The sequence below is a fragment of the Ranitomeya imitator genome, chromosome 10 (genome assembly GCF_032444005.1).
Source record: "Ranitomeya imitator isolate aRanImi1 chromosome 10, aRanImi1.pri, whole genome shotgun sequence".
Classification (NCBI taxonomy): domain Eukaryota; kingdom Metazoa; phylum Chordata; class Amphibia; order Anura; family Dendrobatidae; genus Ranitomeya; species Ranitomeya imitator.
Window position 1 is genome coordinate 35,289,276 of NC_091291.1, and position 18,690 is coordinate 35,307,965.

Consider the following 18,690-nt stretch of genomic DNA (forward strand, 5'->3'; position numbering starts at 1 on the left):
GTCCAGTTTCGACAGGTTTTATAATGTGGGCGGCGCAAATGTGCATCTGACAAATTCATTATCCATTAAGCCCCTGGCTGTTGTAACTTTCTCATGTTTGCACAGAAAAAGGTGCCAAATTGATTAAAGTGGTGCATGCTTCATAAAGAGTAACTCAACTTTTTTAATTTATGCTCATATTTTATTGTACTGATAGTTACAAGAAGACCAATGGGGGTCTGGGCCTCGAGACCCTAGTGGATGAAGAAGAGCTGCTATGATGCCTCCCATACTCGGAACACAAAGATGCGAGGTGTTTCATGCAGGGAAGCTGGATTCCTCACTACCCTGGCCCTGCTGCATGCTCCTGCTTCTTTCTGGTGTAGGCGCGCCGCAGTTCCCGGCGGCGCACCTAGTGCGCATATGTTTCCCCACTCTTACAGGGGCAGCGTACATATAGTAAATGCCCTCAGTCTGTAGCTGAGAGGCATTTAGGATATTGTGTACACCTGAAAATTGGCTCCCAGCCAATTGCTGGCAGTCAGCCTGTATAAAAGACTCCCTCTCCCTTAGGGAATTGCCAAGCCACGAGTTGAGTCATCAGGTAGTTGGTGCTCTACCAGTGCAGTTTTGAGGTCCCCTGGTCCCGATACGACCAGTGTCCTGAAATCGAATCCCTGGTACCATTGCGGCCAGTGTCCTGTGTCGGCGGAGGCCCGCCAGCAATATTGATTCTCGGGACCCACTGTTCAGCTACATGCAAACATAGCCTGACCCTAGAACACAAATGTACTTTTCCTTCCATGTAATATTAATTTGGCTAGCTTGTTTAATGATTGATTAGATGATACCTTTTTCTGCAAAGTGTGAATCAAGTATAATAGCACTGCTCATTTGCACTCCTTCAGAGGGGCCCACCGGAGGATTCTCCAGAACCCCTGTGGGCCAGTCCGAGCCTGTGTACACGTCAAAATAATGTATCTTCTTTCTCCTCCTGGACTGATCTATCATTCTCAAAATTCTCCATTCATGGGTAAAATCTGCCTTCCGTGAACACAGATTTTCCCATTACTGAAATAGGAGATGACAGTTGGTGCTCATAAAGTTCTATGGAGAGAACCTTCATTTCAGGAGAGAATCTCTGTGTCTTCCTACAGGAAAGCTTTCCCTGGAGAGGAGATAGAGGCTGCCTGTCACTCGCTAATAACTTTTGTGATTTATCACAAGTCTGGATAGATCCATCTTTGGTGCTATTGGCTGATGCTCCTTTTTAGCTCCTCCTTCCTCCATAGAACTTTAAAATCACCAGCTGTCATCTCCTATCTCAGCAATGGGAAAAATCCGTAATCCAGATTTTACTGCTTTTACCCCTGAATTGAGACTAAAAGATCAGTCCAGGAGGAGAAAGAAGCACATTGATCCAATAAGATATATTATAATACTGATTATTTTCACGTGTATTATTGATTATCAAATAAAGATTAAAACGATGGTTAATGTTTAGTGTATAAAACAATAATAATATTATTGATGATAATTGTTGATGTTTTTAGGTATATTAGGTAACATTATGTTGTAGAATGTAAGATTTACTACATAGACAAGTCCTAATAAAATATGAAATAATCATAGTGAGGCTTCGGAGCAGAACACGAGGGCTGTGGCTGAAGATGGCTGGGTTTTTGTTAGTGCTTGTAGCTTTTGGGACGAGCTGTGCACACTGATCTCCGCGTCTGCATCTTCTCCCAGGAGCTGCACAGAATATGGACAAGGCGTATACGGTGTAAGCAAACACAGCTGTGTCCTCGCACCCAAACCCCGTCCTCGGAGACCTGGCTTAGAAATCTTACTATGAAAACTGCTTAATGGTTTCGGCAGCGTCAGACTGGGGCAAAGCAGGTGGAATGGATTTTGGGGATCCGACCTACTGCTACGGTACACGGACACATTACACTATTGGCTGTGGCATTTGAGGGGTTAAACAGCCAGGATAATAGATATCTCTGACATAAGAGTGTTCCAGAAAGTGATTGCAATTACACATTTTGTTATACATGTGAATATTTCCTTGGTGTGTATTGGGACACCAAAAAAAAAATGAGAAAAAAGGCAAATTGGATATAATTTCACACAAAACTCCCAAAAAGGGCAAGACAAAAATGTTGGCACCTTTCCAAAATTGTGAATGAACAATTTTGTTTCAAGAGTGTGATGCTCGTTCACACTCGCCTGTTGCAAGTAACAGGCGTGGGCACTGGGCAGTATGAAACTCACACCTGAAACCAGATAAAAGGGGAGAAGTTTACTCAATCTTTGCAACGTGTGCCACACTAAGCATGGAGAACAGAAAGAGGAGAAGAGAACTGTCTGAGGACTGAGAACCAAAATTGTTGAAAAATATCAACTATCTCAAGGTTACAAGTCCATCTCCAAGGATCTTGATGTTTCTTTGTCCACGGTGTAGGACATAATCAAGAAGTCTACAACCAATGGTACCTTAGCTAATCTCCTTGGTCGTGGACAGCAGGGAAAAAATTGATGAAAGGTTGCAACACAGGATAATACAAATGGTGGATAAACAGCCCTAATCAAGTGCATCAGTGTCAGCGCGAACTGTCTGTTGATATTGGAATGAAATTAAACTCTATGGCAGGAGACACAGGAGGAGCCCACTGCTGACACAAAGACATAAAAAGCTAGACCGCAGTTTGCCAAAATGTGCTTGAATAAACCAAAATCCTTCTGGGAAAGCGTCTTGTGGACAGATGAGACCAAGATAGAACTTTTTGGTAAAGCAAATCATTCTGTTTACTGGAAACAGAGTTAGGCTGGTTTCACACTTGCGTTTCAAAACGCATGCGTTTTAAAAAAAACGCATGGTGAAAAAACGCATGTAAACGCGTGCAAACGCTGCGTTTTTTTGACGCATGCGTTTTTGCATGTGGTGAAAAAAACGCAGTGTTTTGACGCGTTTACATGCGTTTTTTCATGCGTTTGCGTTTTTTAAACGCATGCTGAGAAATGTGTGACAGCTGCCAATCATCAAAATAAAGTAAAAAACCCGCTATAAACAGAAATAGTTAGGGGTAGGGTTAGGGATCATAACCCTAACCCTAAAGGGATCCTAACCCTAACGGGATCCTAACCCTAAAGGGATTAGGGTTAGGGGTAGGGTTAGGATCCCTTTAGGGTTAGGGGTAGGGTTAGGATCCCTTTAGGGTTAGGGTGAGGATCCCTTTAGGGTTAGGGGTAGGGTTAGGATCCCTTTAGGGTGAGGGTAGGGTTAGGATCCCTTTAGGGTTAGGGGTAGGGTTAGGATCCCTTTAGGGTTAGGGGTAGGGTTAGGATCCCTTTAGGGTTAGGGGTAGGGAAAGGGTTAGGATCCCTTTAGGGTTAGGGTTAGGATCCCTTTAGGGTTAGGGTTGGGGTTAGGATCCCTTTATCACCTTTATGGTGGGGGGTGGCATATCAGCATGTTTTCTGTTGTTTTTTTTTATAAAAACGCATGCGTTTTTAAAGCAAACAAACGCATGTGCTTAAAAACGCATGCGTTTCCATTGACACCAATGTATTTTTTGACACAAAAAACGTATGAAAACGCATGCATTTTTATGTGTCAAAAAAACGCATCTCAAAAATACTACAAGTTGCATTTCTGAAAAAGAACGCATGCAGCAAAAAAACACATGCGTTTCAAAACGCGACCAAACGCGTACAACAAAAAACGCATGCGTTTTCAATGTTAAATATAGGGAAAAAAACGCATGCTTTTTTGTGCAAAAAACGCTGCAGACAAAAACGCAAGTGTGAAACCACCCTTAGGCCTACAAAGAAAAGAACACAGTACCTATAGTCAGTTATGGTGGAGGTTGAAAGATGTTTTAGTGTTGTTTTGCTGCCTTGGGTCTGGGTGCCTTGACCGTGCAAGGCATCATGAAATCTGAAGATTACCAAAGGATTTTAGGTTGCAATGTTGTGCCCAGTGTTAGAAAGCTGGGTTTGTGTCCTAGGTCATGGGTCTTCCAGCAGGATAATGACCACAAACATACTTCAAGAAGCCCCCAGAAATGTATGGAAACAAAGTGATGGAGAGTTTTGAAGTGGCAGCAATAAGTCCAGACCTAAATCCCATTGATCACCTGTGGAGAGATCTTAAATGTGCTGTTGGCAGAAGGCGACTTCACATATGAGAGACTTGGAGCAGTTTGAAAAAGAAGAGCAGCCCAAAATTCCAGTTGAGAGGTGTAAGAAGCTTGTTGGTGATGCTTGTTGGTGATTATAGAAAACGATTGATTGCCTTTATTTATTCCACAGGGGGTGCAACCAAACATTATTTTGAAGGTGCCAACAATTTTGTCCTGCCCGTTTTTGGTGGTTTTGTGTGAATTTATGTCCAATTTCCTTCCTCTTTGTGTTGTTCCAATACACAAACACAAGGCAATAAACGTGTGCACAAAAAATGTGTAATTGCAATAATTTTGTGAGAAAATTGTTATTTTCTGGAACAATTTCAAGGGTTTTAATACCCAAGACTTTCGGCAACGACTGTGTGTGTATACATATATATGTCGAGAAATGCTTGTAGTTGTAGTTCCCAAAGGTGAAGAAATCACATGATTTGCAGCCAATCAGTAGCCACAGCAGTGACCAAAGTACCACCAATATAGCCAGAGATTGCCTGTAATAATAAGGGATGAGGCTATACATTATAAGAGAGGGCACTATGTAATATCATATGGGGCTATGCATAATAAGAGAGGACACTGTAATAATGTATGGAACTTTGCAAAATAAGAGAGGACACTGTAATAATGTATGGGGCTATGCCTAAGAGAGGACACCATGTATTAATGTATGTAGATATGTATAACAGAGGACACTATGTAACATTTTGTGGAGCTACAGAAAATAAGACAGAGCACTATGTAATAATGTATGGGACTCTACATAATAAGAGAGGACACTATGTAATAAGGGACAGCACTATACGTAAAAAGTTATACAATGTAGATCTAATATATAAAGCTGAATGTGTGTATGTGTGTATGTCCGGGATTGGTATCTGCACCGTCGCAGCTACAGACACAAAATTTTGCACAGTCACACGTCTGGACCCTGAGAGCGTCATAGGCTATGTTGTGAGGCAAAATCTTAACCCCGCGCGTTCCAATTCACTAAACAATTTTGCCCCTTTCTACATAATGGGGAAAAAGTGAAAGGAAAAGTGTTGGAGGCAAATTGACAGCTGCCAGATGTGAACAAGGGGGACTTAAAGAATGAGAGCGATGGCGCCAAAGAGTATATACCGTACAGTTGCTAAGGTGGGGCCCCGACATGGGGATATGAACACACACACACAAAATGCGCCACACACTACCACGTGCTTGAACACATATCACCTTCATAACACATTTCACCACACATACACCAACCTCGCCACATAAAAGTCGAAACACAAAAGTCGCCGCTCAAAACTTGCCACGTGCAAAACTCGCCACATGCAAAACTAGGCTCACGCAAAACTTGCCACACGTGCAAAACTCACCTCATGGAAAACTCGCCACACGCAAAACTTGCACACCTGCAAAAATTGCCACATGCACAAAAGTTGCAACACATGCAAAAGTTGCCTCACACAAAACTTGCACATACTCAAAACACACCACACATAAAACTCGCCACGCGCAAAACTCGCCATGCGCAAAACTTGCTGCACACAACTTGCTACACTAACCTGTCACATGCAACTCGACACACAATAAGTTGCTACACGCATGTCGCCACACAAAACTCATCTCACAAAAGTCACTACATGCATGTCGCCACATGCAACTCAACACACACAACTTGACAAATGAAACTCACCCTAAATCACACACAAGTCTGGTAATATCCTTCAAAAATAAAAATCTGATTAATAAGGAGACAAACTACAAGAGCAACAAATGTACCATATAGGAAATACGGCAGCTGTCAGTCACATGACCTGTCTATTATGTGTATGTGTGAGCTAATATATACTGCCAGGGGGGAGGGCTTTCTGTTGGCTGGGGGTTTATCAGGCTGCCAATTTAGCTTACAAATACTGAGGTAAAAATACTGAGCAAATAATGTGTGAACGAGGTCTAATACAGGAGGAGTTAACACACAGATATATACTATATACAGGAGGAGATGACACACAGGTATATACTATATACAGGAGAGATGACACACAGGTATATACTATATACAGGAGGAGATGACATACAGATATATCCTATATACAGGGGAGATGACACACAGGTATATACTATATACAGGAGGAGATGACACACAGGTATATACTATATACGACTCCAAGACTTCTCCCGTGCTGCGCTAATCCTCTGGAATGCTCTACCCCAAGATATTAGGACCATCCATAATTTGCATAGTTTTAGGCGCTCGCTCAAAACACATTTGTTCAGAGCGGCCTATCACGTTCACTAATCAAAGTCATTTTATGTTTGTGTGTGTGTGTAGACCATTCACTATCCCCATCTATTTCCCAACCCCTGAAGATGGCTGGACCATGATTGTAAATACATCATTGTAAATACACACCTGTACTTTGCATCTCCCCCTCCTCACTGTAGATTGTAAGCTCTCACGAGCAGGGTCGTCTTATTTTGCTTTAATTATTGTATTGTTAACGTTGTTACTTATGACTTTTGTGTTTGAAACTGTTAAACTGTAAAGCGCCCCCTGACGAAGCTGACGCGAAACGCGCGTTGGGGCCACAGCGTGGAGCGTCCTAATTGCCAGTATCTGGGTAAGGTTATTTGAGCACATTTATATGCATGAATATACTCTTATTAGAGGGTCTTTGAGCCAATGCGCATGGCTCTGCGTACCTGATTAAGCTATTGTTATGACTCACGTGGTAACCTTACAGTGCCTTGATCCTGGCCCAGTTAGTAGTTGCACTATGCACTTTAGGAAAGTATTTTGGCATTAGGTATATCCACGCTGTGTTTTTCCATCTTTTTTCTACCATCATCCCTCATTTTGCTGTCTTAGTTTTATGTATTGATCTGTTAATATTAATATTTTGTAGCTGTACTTGTTGATAATTTAATAAAAATTTGAAGAATATCTATGGACATTTACTCCGATTCTTCATGGTTATTTCTGTATTGTGGAGTGTCCAATTTGTAATTGTGGTTCTCTCTGTGAGGCTCCCCCACTAGGGTTGTGAGCATGGTAGAGAAATTTGTTAAATATTTAAATTTGGCCTTTTTCTGTATATACTATATACAGTAGCAGATGACACACAGGTATATACTATATAAAGGAGGAGATGACACACAGGTATATACTATATAAAGGGGATATGACACACAGGTACATAGTATATACAGGAGGAGATGACACACAGGTATATACTATATACAAGAGCAGATGACACACAGGTATATACTATATACAGGAGGAGATGATTTAAAGGTATATACTATATACAGGAGATGACACACGTATATACTATATACAGGAGGAGATGTCATACAGATATATACTATATAAAAGAGGAGATGACACATAGGTATATAGAGGAGGAGATAACATACAGCAGGTATATACTATATACAGGGGAGATGACATACAGGTATATACTATATACAGGAGGAGATGACACACAGGTATATACTATATATAGGAGGAGATGACTTACAGGTATATAGTATATACAGAAGAGATGACATACAGGTATATACTATATACAGGAGATGACACATAGGTATATACAATATACAGGAGGAGATGACATACAGCAGGTATATACTATATACAGGAGATGACATACAGGTGTATACTATATATAAGGGAGATGACAAACATGTATATACTTCAAAAAAGTAACTCCGGCACACAACAAAGTCAGTTCAAGCGTAGATTTATTTGAAATCTTAGTAATGTTCTTCATCCAAAGACTATAAATTTAAACCGCATATGTAATGGAAAAGTAAAAAAAACAAGTAATTATCTCCAAGTAGTAACTTCACAGGTAATTATTTCAACGTTTCGGCTTGTGAGCCTTTTTCAAGAGAAACCTGTATGTGTATCGGAGGTAAGTAGGAGTCCGGGTGAATCAGGTCCGTAATGCAGACCCTGTCCTGTATCCTCTCTCCCTCCCTTCGCCCCAATTCATTAGCAGTCCCTGTCCTGTGTCCTCTCTCCCTACGCCCCAATTCATTAGCAGTCACTGTCCTGTATCCTCTCTCCCTCTGCCCCAATTCATTAGCAGTCCCTGTCCTGTGTCATCTCTTCCTTCACTCCAATTCATTAGCAGTACCTGTCCTGTGTCCTCTATCCTTCCACCCCAATTCATTAGCAGTCCCTGTCCTGTGTTCTCTCTCCCTCTGCCCCAATTCATTAGCAGTCCCTGTCCTGTATCCTCTCTCCCTCCGCCCCAATTCATTACCAGTCCCTGTCCTGTGTCCTCTATCCTTCCACCCCAATTCATTAGCAGTCCCTGTTCTGTATCCTCTCTCCCTCCGCCCCAATTCATTACCAGTCCCTGTCCTGTGTCATCTCTCCCTCTGCCCCAATTCATTAGCAGTCCCTGTCCTGTGTCCTCTCTCCTTCCACCCCAATTCATTAGCAGTCCCTGTCCTGTGTTCCCTCTCCCTCTGCCCCAATTCATTAGCAGTCCCTGTCCTGTATCCTCTCTCCCTCCGCCCCAATTCATTACCAGTCCCTGTCCTGTGTCCTCTATCCTTCCACCCCAATTCATTAGCAGTCCCTCTTCTGTATCCTCTCTCCCTCCGCCCCAATTCATTACCAGTCCCTGTCTTGTGTCATCTCTCCCTCTGCCCAAATTCATTAGCAGTCCCTGTCCTGTGTCATCTCTCCCTCTGCCCCAATTCATTAGCAGTCCCTGTCCTGTGTCATCTCTCCCTCTGCCCCAATTCATTAGCAGTCCCTGTCCTGTGTCCTCTCTCCCTCCACCCCAATTCATTAGCAGTCCCTGTCCTGTGTCCTCTCTCCTTCCACCCCAATTCATTAGCAGTCCCTGTCCTGTGTTCCCTCTCCCTCTGCCCCAATTCATTAGCAGTCCCTGTCCTGTATCCTCTCTCCCTCCGCCCCAATTCATTAGCAGTCCCTGTTCTGTGTCCTCTCTCCCTCTGCCCCAATTCATTAGCAGTCCCTGTCCTGTGTCCTCTCTCCCTCCACCCCAATTCATTACCAGTCCCTGTCCTGTGTCCTCTCTCCCTCCGCCCCAAATCATTAGCAGTCCCTGTCCTGTGTCATCTCTCCCTCTACCCCAAATCATTAGCAGTCCCTGTCCTGTGTCCTCTCTCCCTCCGCCCCAATTCATTACCAGTCCCTGTCCTGTGTCATCTCTCCCTCCCCCAATTCATTAGCAGTCCCTGTCCTGTGTCCTCTCTCCCTCCGCCCCAATTCATTAGCAGTCCCTGTCCTGTATCCTCTCTCCCTCCGCCCCAATTCATTAGCAGTCCCTGTCCTGTGTCCTCTCTCCCTCTACCCCAAATCATTAGCAGTCCCTGTCCTGTGTCCTCTCTCCCTCCGCCCCAATTCATTAGCAGTCCCTGTCCTGTGTCATCTCTCCCTCCCCCAATTCATTAGCAGTCACTGTCCTGTATCCTCTCCCTCCGCCCCAATTCATTAGCAGTCCCTGTCCTGTGTCCTCTCTCCCTCCCCCAATTCATTAGCAGTCCCTGTCCTGTATCCTCTCTCCCTCCGCCCCAATTCATTAGCAGTCCCTGTCCTGTGTCCTCCCTCCCTCTACCCCAAATCATTAGCAGTCCGTCCTGTGTCCTCTCTCCCTCTACCCCAAATCATTAGCAGTCCCTGTCCTGTGTCCTCTCTCCCTACACCCCAATTCATTACCAGTCCCTGTCCTGTGTCCTCTCTCCCTCCGCCCCAATTCATTAGCAGTCCCTGTCCTGTGTCCTCCCTCCCTCTACCCCAATTCATTAGCAGTCTCTGTCCTGTGTCCTCTCTCCCTCTACCCCAATTCATTAGCAGTCCCTGTCCTGTGTCCTCTCTCCCTCTACCCCAATTCATTAGCAGTCCCTGTCCTGTGTCCTCTCTCCCTACACCCCAATTCATTAGCAGTCCCTGTCCTGTGTCCTCTCTCCCTCTGCCCCAATTCATTAGCAGTCCCTGTCCTGTGTCCTCTCTCCCTCCACCCCAATTCATTACCAGTCCCTGTCCTGTGTCCTCTCTCCTCCTTGAGTTGTAATTTTGAATCACACCATTAATTTTATCCTATAATGTACGGTGAAATTAAAAGAAAATTACAAAATGCAGTAACATTTTGAAAAATCATGCAATTTCGCCATTGTTTTTTTTTTTTTTTACCGTGTTCACTGTGTTGTAAAAATTACCTGGTAACACGATTCTCCAGTTCGGTATCATTACATCAACACCAAAGTTGTATACCTTCTTTTAAGTGACTAAAAGAATTCTGTTACTAATAACATAAAAATAATTTTAATTATTTCCATTTCAAAGGGGAAAAACAGGGGTGATATAAAATTATTATTTTTTTGTTTTTAAAATGTTGTAATTTTTTTTAAGCCCTGAAAGGACTTGAACCTTGATTTATACCGTATCTACTCAAACTGATGTTTTCCTATGAAAAAAGGAAAACAGAAAAGCTAAGATGGCGCCAGGGCCGGACTGGCCATCTGGCAATTCTGGCAAATGCCAGAAGGGCCTGTCTGGTCATGGGCTGCCTTGTCTGCTACGTTGTTAACAGAATCGGTGTGCTCAAGACACCCATACTGCTAAGAATTGTGACCGAGCACAAAGTCACTGACTCCGTCGCTTACCCCAGAAGGCTACGGGTATCATTAGAAATATTGGTCTTGTAGTAAATCTTCCTTTCCTCCATCCAGGGTAATAGTAGTAATATATCCCATCTGGTGCTTGAAATGGGAACAGAATGGGCCTGTGTGATTTCAAATGCCAGGACTGAATTTCAGCCCCAGTCCGTACCTGGATGGCGCCCATGGGGAACATCTGAAGAATGACAACCCATCGGCATCCCACGATCGCACCGCTAACTGGAGCCAGTGTTAAACAGCAGCAATTCGAGCTAGCTCCAGTCACTACTGCTATAGGAGGATGCCGGCTGTCTAACACAGTCTGTATCTGTAAAGTATAGTTCAGGCTCGGTTCCTGAGCCTGCTCCATTCATCAGCACTAGACATGTGGTATATTATCACATCACATGTTGGAAAGGGGTTAAGTAAAGCCAAATCCAACCCAGTCTTATATTCCTCATCATGTTCTAAAGTTCACTATAGGCTAGCTCCCTCCACTAGGTGGCGCTGGTGAGATGTTCTTTCTTTCTGGATGATAGCTCATTTGCATACTTTTTTCCCAATGAACATTGCTAACTGGACTCAACACATAGCAGGTAAAATAGTATATGACAATATACATGATGATCACATGGCTGTCATATCTAATCACATGGGTTTCTCTTTGGCTCAGTATGTTCCTCTGTGTTGTAATATATGATGGCCTGCAGCCAGGAGAATGTACACACTTTCGCAGTGCGCATGATTATTTTTGCAAATGTTGGAGGCTGTTATTGGGTTATGTACACACTAGCATTAATATAACATAGCATGTGCATCAGATGCGCCTTCCATAGCACATCATTTGTACTGGATGTGGTGTGTCCTCACTGTGCCATATACTACAGCACTTATTTACCCTGAAGAAGATAGTTCTTCTAGCGTTCATGGAACGTGCTGCAATTCCTCTGTTATTGCCCCTGAAAATGCATGAATAGATGTAACACACTTGCCGGCGTCCCTGCACAGTTCTCCTCCCCCCTCCGTGCAGGGACGCCGGCATACTCACTCACCGCCCCGGCCGTGCGGTGTGGTTCCCAGCGTGCTCCCTGCTTCATTGTGTTGTGTGCACTGCTTTTCCTGGCAGAGTGCCTACTGCATGCGGGCTCCACTGCTTTTAAAGGGGAAGTACGTGCACATAGTAAAATGCCCCCAGCCAATGGTTGGGAGTCATTTACTATAAAGGGCACCCTCCCCACATGCCGAATCAACATTAAATCATTAGGTAGTGTGGTCTACTAGTGAGTTGTGAGGTCCCCTGGTCCTGGTGTGGCCAGTGTCCTAAACCTGTAGTTCCTGGTCCTTGTGCGGCCACTCCTGAACCTGAAGTCCCCGATCCTTGTGCAGGCAGTCCTAAACCTATAGTCCTTTGTCTTTGTGTGGTCAGTCCTGAACCCATAGTCCCTGGTCCTTATGCTGCCAGTCCTGAACCCTGAAGTCCAAGGTCCTTGTGCAGCCAGTCTTGAACCTGTAGTCCCTTGTCCGGCCAGTCCTGAACCAATAGTCCCTGGTCCTTGTGCAGCCAGACCTGAACCCTGAAGTCCAAGGTCCTTGTGCAGCCAGTCCTGAACCTGTAGTTCCTTGTGTGGCCAGTCCTGAACCCTGAATCCACTACGGCGGTCACTGAATCTATATCCGAGACCCGTGTGTCTGAGCGTGTGCCTATTCGAGTATTCCGTGTATCCGGACTGATATAACCAGTCTCCAAATCAGCCCTGTCTAAAACTCCATGTCAGAAACCGTTCTACCCGAGGATCGTGAACCTAGTAGTCTGAACAGCGCCCGAGTCCTAATCCGTGTCAGCGTACCTGCAGTACCGGGGTGTGCCTAGGAATGGTATCGGGTAGCTACCTGCAGTTCACGCCTGACTCCACCATCAAGACCTCCATTGAACACCAGGTAACCGCCTAGCTATTTTCTCAAAGAGGCCACAAACTTGATGGTTACACACACAATAGTGGCACTTAGCTTGGTGGTTACACTACATAAGATAGAATGTGTGATCAATTCCACAATTGTTTGGTTTTGGAGCAAAGAAATGAAATTAAGGACAGATCCATCACTTGACCCATACTGTAACTCAATGGGATCTGTCTGGTGCCGATGATGTTCATCAGGTTTCCATTGTGCCGATCATTTTATAAGAAATAATGGCGTAAAAATTTGAGATATTTCTTCCGGTAAAAACTTTACAGTCTGCTATGAGCCTCCTAACACTGTGCCCGATGAACATATGGAGCTAATCTTAGTGCTCCGCTTCATTCATGAGGCACCAGGCTTGGTGGTTGCACATCAGAGTAGGGTCAATTCGCTTGGTGGTTATTATTACCAACAGGATCAGTCTCTTAGTAAAATTCACATTGGGGAGTCACCAAAAAGGCAAATCTCAGTGACGTCTACTAGGCACAAGTCACAGCACACTAGGTACAGTCCAAACTTACACTCACAATGGTGCACGTCACCATCTCACTCATCGTTACCGTCCTCAAGGGCTGGAAATACTATTGGTTCACCCTGGGGCCCATTTTCACCTCCAAAGCAGGCAAAATTGTGCATCATGAGGAGCTCCTTTGACTGCAAAGGGCCCATATATTGTTTTTGCACAGGGGCCCTCTTCAGTGCAGACCACTGTCTAATGTGGTCTAATTATTATGTGTCTAATTATTTTGTCTTATTTTGCTTTATTACTGTATTGTTAACATTGTTACCTATGACTGTTGTGTTTGAAACTGTTAAACTGTAAAGCGCTGCGGAATATGTTGGCGCTATATAAATAAAGATTATTATTAATGTGCCTCAGGGGGCTACAGGGCAGGCTTGCTGGTCTGGCCAACACTTGCAAGTCACTTCACCAGGAAGCAGCTCGCTAAACTATACTGGCTCTAAGGGCCACAAGTTTTGTAAGGTGACTGTCAAGGAGCCGTTACCTTTTTTAACCAAAGCCACCCTCTTCAGTAGCTTCAGGGCACCGGTAGAGGTCTACAACCACCTCATAGGATCTTAGGATCACTACTCTCCTTGGCAGGGTCAACCCTGTACTCCGTCACAAACTTACTACCTCTCAAAACGGCACAAAAATACGCATGGTGTGAAACCCCCTTAATCTGTCTTCCCAAGTTTGCCAAAAAGCCGTACAGATGTACTTACCACAACCACAAAGGTCAAATCACCTATTCTCAAGGAGGAGTCTCCTAATATCAGAGTGCAGGAACAGACCAGGAGAAAACGTGATAGTCGTTCAGCTGGCATACTGCGAGGAACGTGAGGGATTGCGGACAGAAGGTGACTGCTGACACTTGGACAGTCCAATCTCTCTGTTTATTTTATTTTAGGAAGAATGTACCAATCCCTCCCTAGCTCAATAGACGCCATATCCTGTTGTAGGAAGTGATGCCTTATGTTTACGGTCTCCTTAGGGCTTCATTTAGTGCTTTATATAAGAACCTCTATCTAAACCAAAACAAATAAAAAAAAAATTAAAGGGGTTGTCCGGCCTTAGGGTACAAGTCAGAAGTCACTTTATATAACTACAGAGTTGTTCGGTACAATCTGAATACATGCGGTCATGTGCCGACTAGACATGCACAGCCTTGCCCAATGCAAGTGTATTGAGCGAGGCTGGACACACCTAGTCGGCATGTGGCCAGAAGTATGGAAATCGCAAACTAGTGGTTACATGACTGACCGCTCCCGGCGAATCTGTGTCAGGCCGATTTCACACGTCAGTGGCTCCGGTACGTGAGGTGACTTTTTCCTCACGCACCGGAGACACTGACTCACGAAGACACATTCAAATCAATGTGTCTCTGCACATGTCAGCGTGTTTTCACGGACCGCGTGTCCGTGTGCAAAACACGGAGACATGTCAGTGTTCGTGGAAGCGCACGGATTACACAGACCCATTAAAGTCAATGGGTCCGTGTAAAACACGTACCGCACACGGACGTTGGCCGTGTGCAGTTCGTGTGCCGTGCAGGAGACAGCGCTACAGTAAGCGCTGTCCCCCCCACGTGGTGCTGAAGCCGCCATTCATATCTTCTCTGCAGCAGCATTTGCTGTAGAGAAGATATGAATAATCCTTTTTTTTTTGTGTCTCGTGTTTAAAATGAAGATCCATGTCCCCACCCCCTGTGCGCCCGCCCGCTGTTATTAAAATACTCACCCGGCTCACTCGCAGTGTCCTGTCCTGGCCGCACCTTCTACTGTATGAGCGGTCACGTGGGGCCGCCGATTACAGTCATGAATATGTGGCTCCACCTCCCATAGGGGTGGAGCCGCATATTCATTACTGTAAATGAGCGGCCCCACGTGACCGCTCATACAGTAGAAGGTGCGGCCAGGACAGGACACTGCGAGGGAGCCGGGTGAGTATTTTAATAACAGCAGGCAGGCGCACAGGGGGTGGGAGGGGGTGGGGACATGGATCTTTATTTTAAACACAAGAAACAAACAAAAAAAAGGATTATTGATATCTTCTCTACAGCAAACGCTGCTGCAGAGAAGATATCAATGGCGGCTTCAGCACCAGATGCAGGGGACAGCGCTTATCTCTAGCGCTGTCTCCTGCACGGTGCGTGTGGTACCCAGTCGGCACACGGGCGGCACACGTGCGCCGTACGTGTGCCACACTGATGTGCCACAGAAACGCACGGGCACACGGACACGGATAATTCCGGTACCGATTTTTCCGGTACCGGAATTATCTGGACATGTGGGACTGCCCTCACATTGAGTGAGTGCAGACTTGTACCCAAGGTGAACAATCCCTTTAATTTTGGTGGGTGAAGGATCCTATTTAATAATTCCACCTCTGGTGTCCATACTCCTGTAGTCATGCTCGCATTCCAAATCTCCATTGGACTTCAAAATAGTAATATCCAAATAAGGACACAATATACAATTGCAAAAAAAAGTAAGTGAACCCTTTTGAGTTACCTATATTTTTCCAATGATTGCTAATATAAATGTGATCTTTATAGACATCACATACTAATAAAACTAATATCACGTAAATCGTATGGGCCTAAGAAATAAGAGGCAGGTAGTTGTGAACTACCTGCCTGTTGTGCCCGGCGCCGACCTCTGCTGGCACATAGCAGTCACAGGCCGCTCCTGCCAGTGATTTAGTGGCTTCCGCTGATGTTGCATTGACAGAGCAGCGGCTTCGCTTCCACTTTGCTCTGTTGATGGGTTATGACTGCTGACATCATGCTGATTGACTGCCAGGTGCCCACTGACTAACTGTGAGAACCTGGCTATCAATCAGCATGCAGGGAAGTACATAGAAATCATGGGGCTCTATAACAGAAGTCCCATTTGCCCTTCCCACCCCCACAAAAAAGAAAATAATTAATAATCGGCAAAGTCACAGAAAAGTCTATCTCACAACTGTTCACTTTTTACAAAGAAATGTTCCTCCTATTAAAGCCCCTTAGTGTTCCCATGCATTAGAATACCCATTCATGGACCCCATAAAGTATGATGCCAACAAACGTGCTCCCCAAAACAGTACAATACCCCACAGTGAATTCCTACCCACCACCCACCAGATGCATAGTTCGATGACCCTACATTCCCCACCACCTCGCAAAGTATAATACCCGTCCCCCACAATGACCACAACATAGTATGAAGGCTCCGACACAGCCCTCCATACAGTATAATGGCCCCGATATAGCCCTCCATACAATATAATGGCCTCAACACAGCGCTCCATACAGTATAATGGCCTCAACACCGCCCTTCATACAGTATAATGGCCTCAACACAACCCTCCATACAGTATCATGGCCCTTCCACCCAGCATCATGGCCCCAACACAACCCTCCATACAGTATAATGGACCTTACATCCCTCCACACAGTATGATGGCCCCAACACAGTCCTCCATACAGTATAATGCACCTTACATCCCTCCACACAGTATGATGGCCCCAAAACAACCCTCCATACAGTATAAGGGACCTTACATCCCTCCACAGTATGATGGCCCCAACACAACCCTCCATTCAGTATAATGGACCTTACATTCCTCCACACAGTATGATGGCCCCAACACAACCCTCCATACAGTATAATGCACCTTACATCCCTCCACACAGTATGATGGCCCCAACACAACCCTCCATACAGTATAATGCACCTTACATCCCTCCACACAGTATGATGGCCCCAACACAAGTCTCCATACAGTAGAATGGACATTCTACCCCTCCACACAGTATGATGGCCCCAAGACAACACTCCATGCAGTATGATGGACCTTCTACCCCTCCACACAGTACGATGGGCCCAACTCAACCCTCCATACAGTATAATGGACCTTCTACCCCTCCACACAGTATGATGGCCCCAAAACAGTCCTCCATGCAGTATAATGGACCTTCTACCCCTCCACACAGTACGATGGGGCCAACTCAACCCTCCATACAGTACAATGGACCTTCTACCCCCACACAGTATGATGGCCCCAACGTAACCCTCCATACAGTATAATGACCTTACATCCCTCCATACAGTATGATGGCCCCAACACAACCCTCCATACAGTATAATGGACCTTACATCCCTCCACGCAGTATGATGGCCCCAACACAACCCTCTGGCCCCAACACAACCCTCCATACAGTATAATGGACCTTACATCCCTCCATACAGTATGATGGCCCCAACACAGTCCTCCATACAGTATAATGGACCTTCTACCCCACACACAGTATGATGGCCCCAAGACAACCCTCCATGCAGTATAATGGACCTTCTACCCCTCCACACAGTATGATGGCCTCAACGCAACCCTCCATACAGTATAATGGACCTTACAAGCCTTCACATTTCATAATGGCCCATACAGTATACTGAGCCCCACTAGTCCTTCAGACAGTATAATTGCCCCCATATAGCCTCCCAAACAGTATAATGGACCTCATGGATTTACAAGAAAAATTCAACAAACATACCTCTCTTCTTTTCCTCTGCTGTACTGGTCTCAGGGCAGCGTGTGTTCTGAAGCTCCGCACTTCTTGGCAAGGTGGCGGTTATGTAATGACATCATCACACCCGCTGCATTGAGAAGTCAGAGTTAAAGAGTTAAAGAGTTGCGCAGGGAGAATGACGGAGGAGGGAGCATGCGGCTCCATCTTCAGTCATCCAGGATGCAGATACTGTGGAAAGTGTAATGCCGAGCGGGGGAGAGCCCGACCTGGCACCGGGCTCAACTCATAGAAGCCATCTGGCCTGCCGCTATTAGTGGTACGCCACTGGGCCCGTATACTGCTTTTGCACAGGGGCCCTCTTCTGGCTGTATCCACCAGTGCCTGTTAATCATGGTGAGGGGATCTCTTGGTTGGGGGGGCTTCCTTTTTTTGCCTTAAGCTATGGATGCCTCAATAGAGTGAGGAATCTATTCAGATATTGTGTCAAGTGACCGCTGCAGTCAGTCAATGGCCAGCTCATCAAAGGCTGCAGCCGATCAACAGCCGCTGATTGGCTGCGGCTGTCACATGACCTAACACTATCACGTCACCCACCGGGATCCTGGAGCAGAGTCGCCACATTAATCCTAACCTAGGGACTGTAATATTTGGCCACAATCCCATGATCTGAACCAGAAGCAGCCTAAAAAAATGGGAAATTAGACTCTGCCCCAATTTTGGGCATCGAAACGGTTAGAAGCTGAAGAATTCAGCCAAATAGAGGCTTTTAACAACATATGTCTGGTGAATGGGAAACATAACCAAAACTGGAGCTCCCCTTTAAGCCAGAATGAAGAAAAAGAATGCTGTAAAGTCCCCAGTGTCAGGAAGCAGCGCCCCCGACTACAGCACCGCAGAATTACAGCGCTGCCCCCGACTACAGC

General features: G+C 45.3%; 1 protein-coding gene across 8 annotated transcripts in view; it reads right to left on the reverse strand.

Annotated features, from left to right (window-relative positions):
- LOC138650987 (testicular acid phosphatase homolog) overlaps positions 1–18,690 on the reverse strand; it is a 92,992-nt gene that overhangs the window by 74,230 nt on the left and 72 nt on the right. For 4 of the 8 annotated variants that reach the window (XM_069740890.1, XM_069740887.1, XM_069740888.1 and 1 more), the window contains exon 2: positions 17,792–17,894. Coding sequence is in view for 4 of the 8 variants with exons in the window: in XM_069740886.1 (XP_069596987.1) it covers positions 13,980–14,081 (102 nt within the window). In the remaining 4 variants the exon portion in view is untranslated. Of the gene's footprint in view, positions 1–13,979; positions 14,167–17,791; positions 17,895–18,690 lie in introns of those variants that run through there. The other 4 variants (XM_069740886.1, XM_069740883.1, XM_069740884.1 and 1 more) reach the window with 2 other exon arrangements.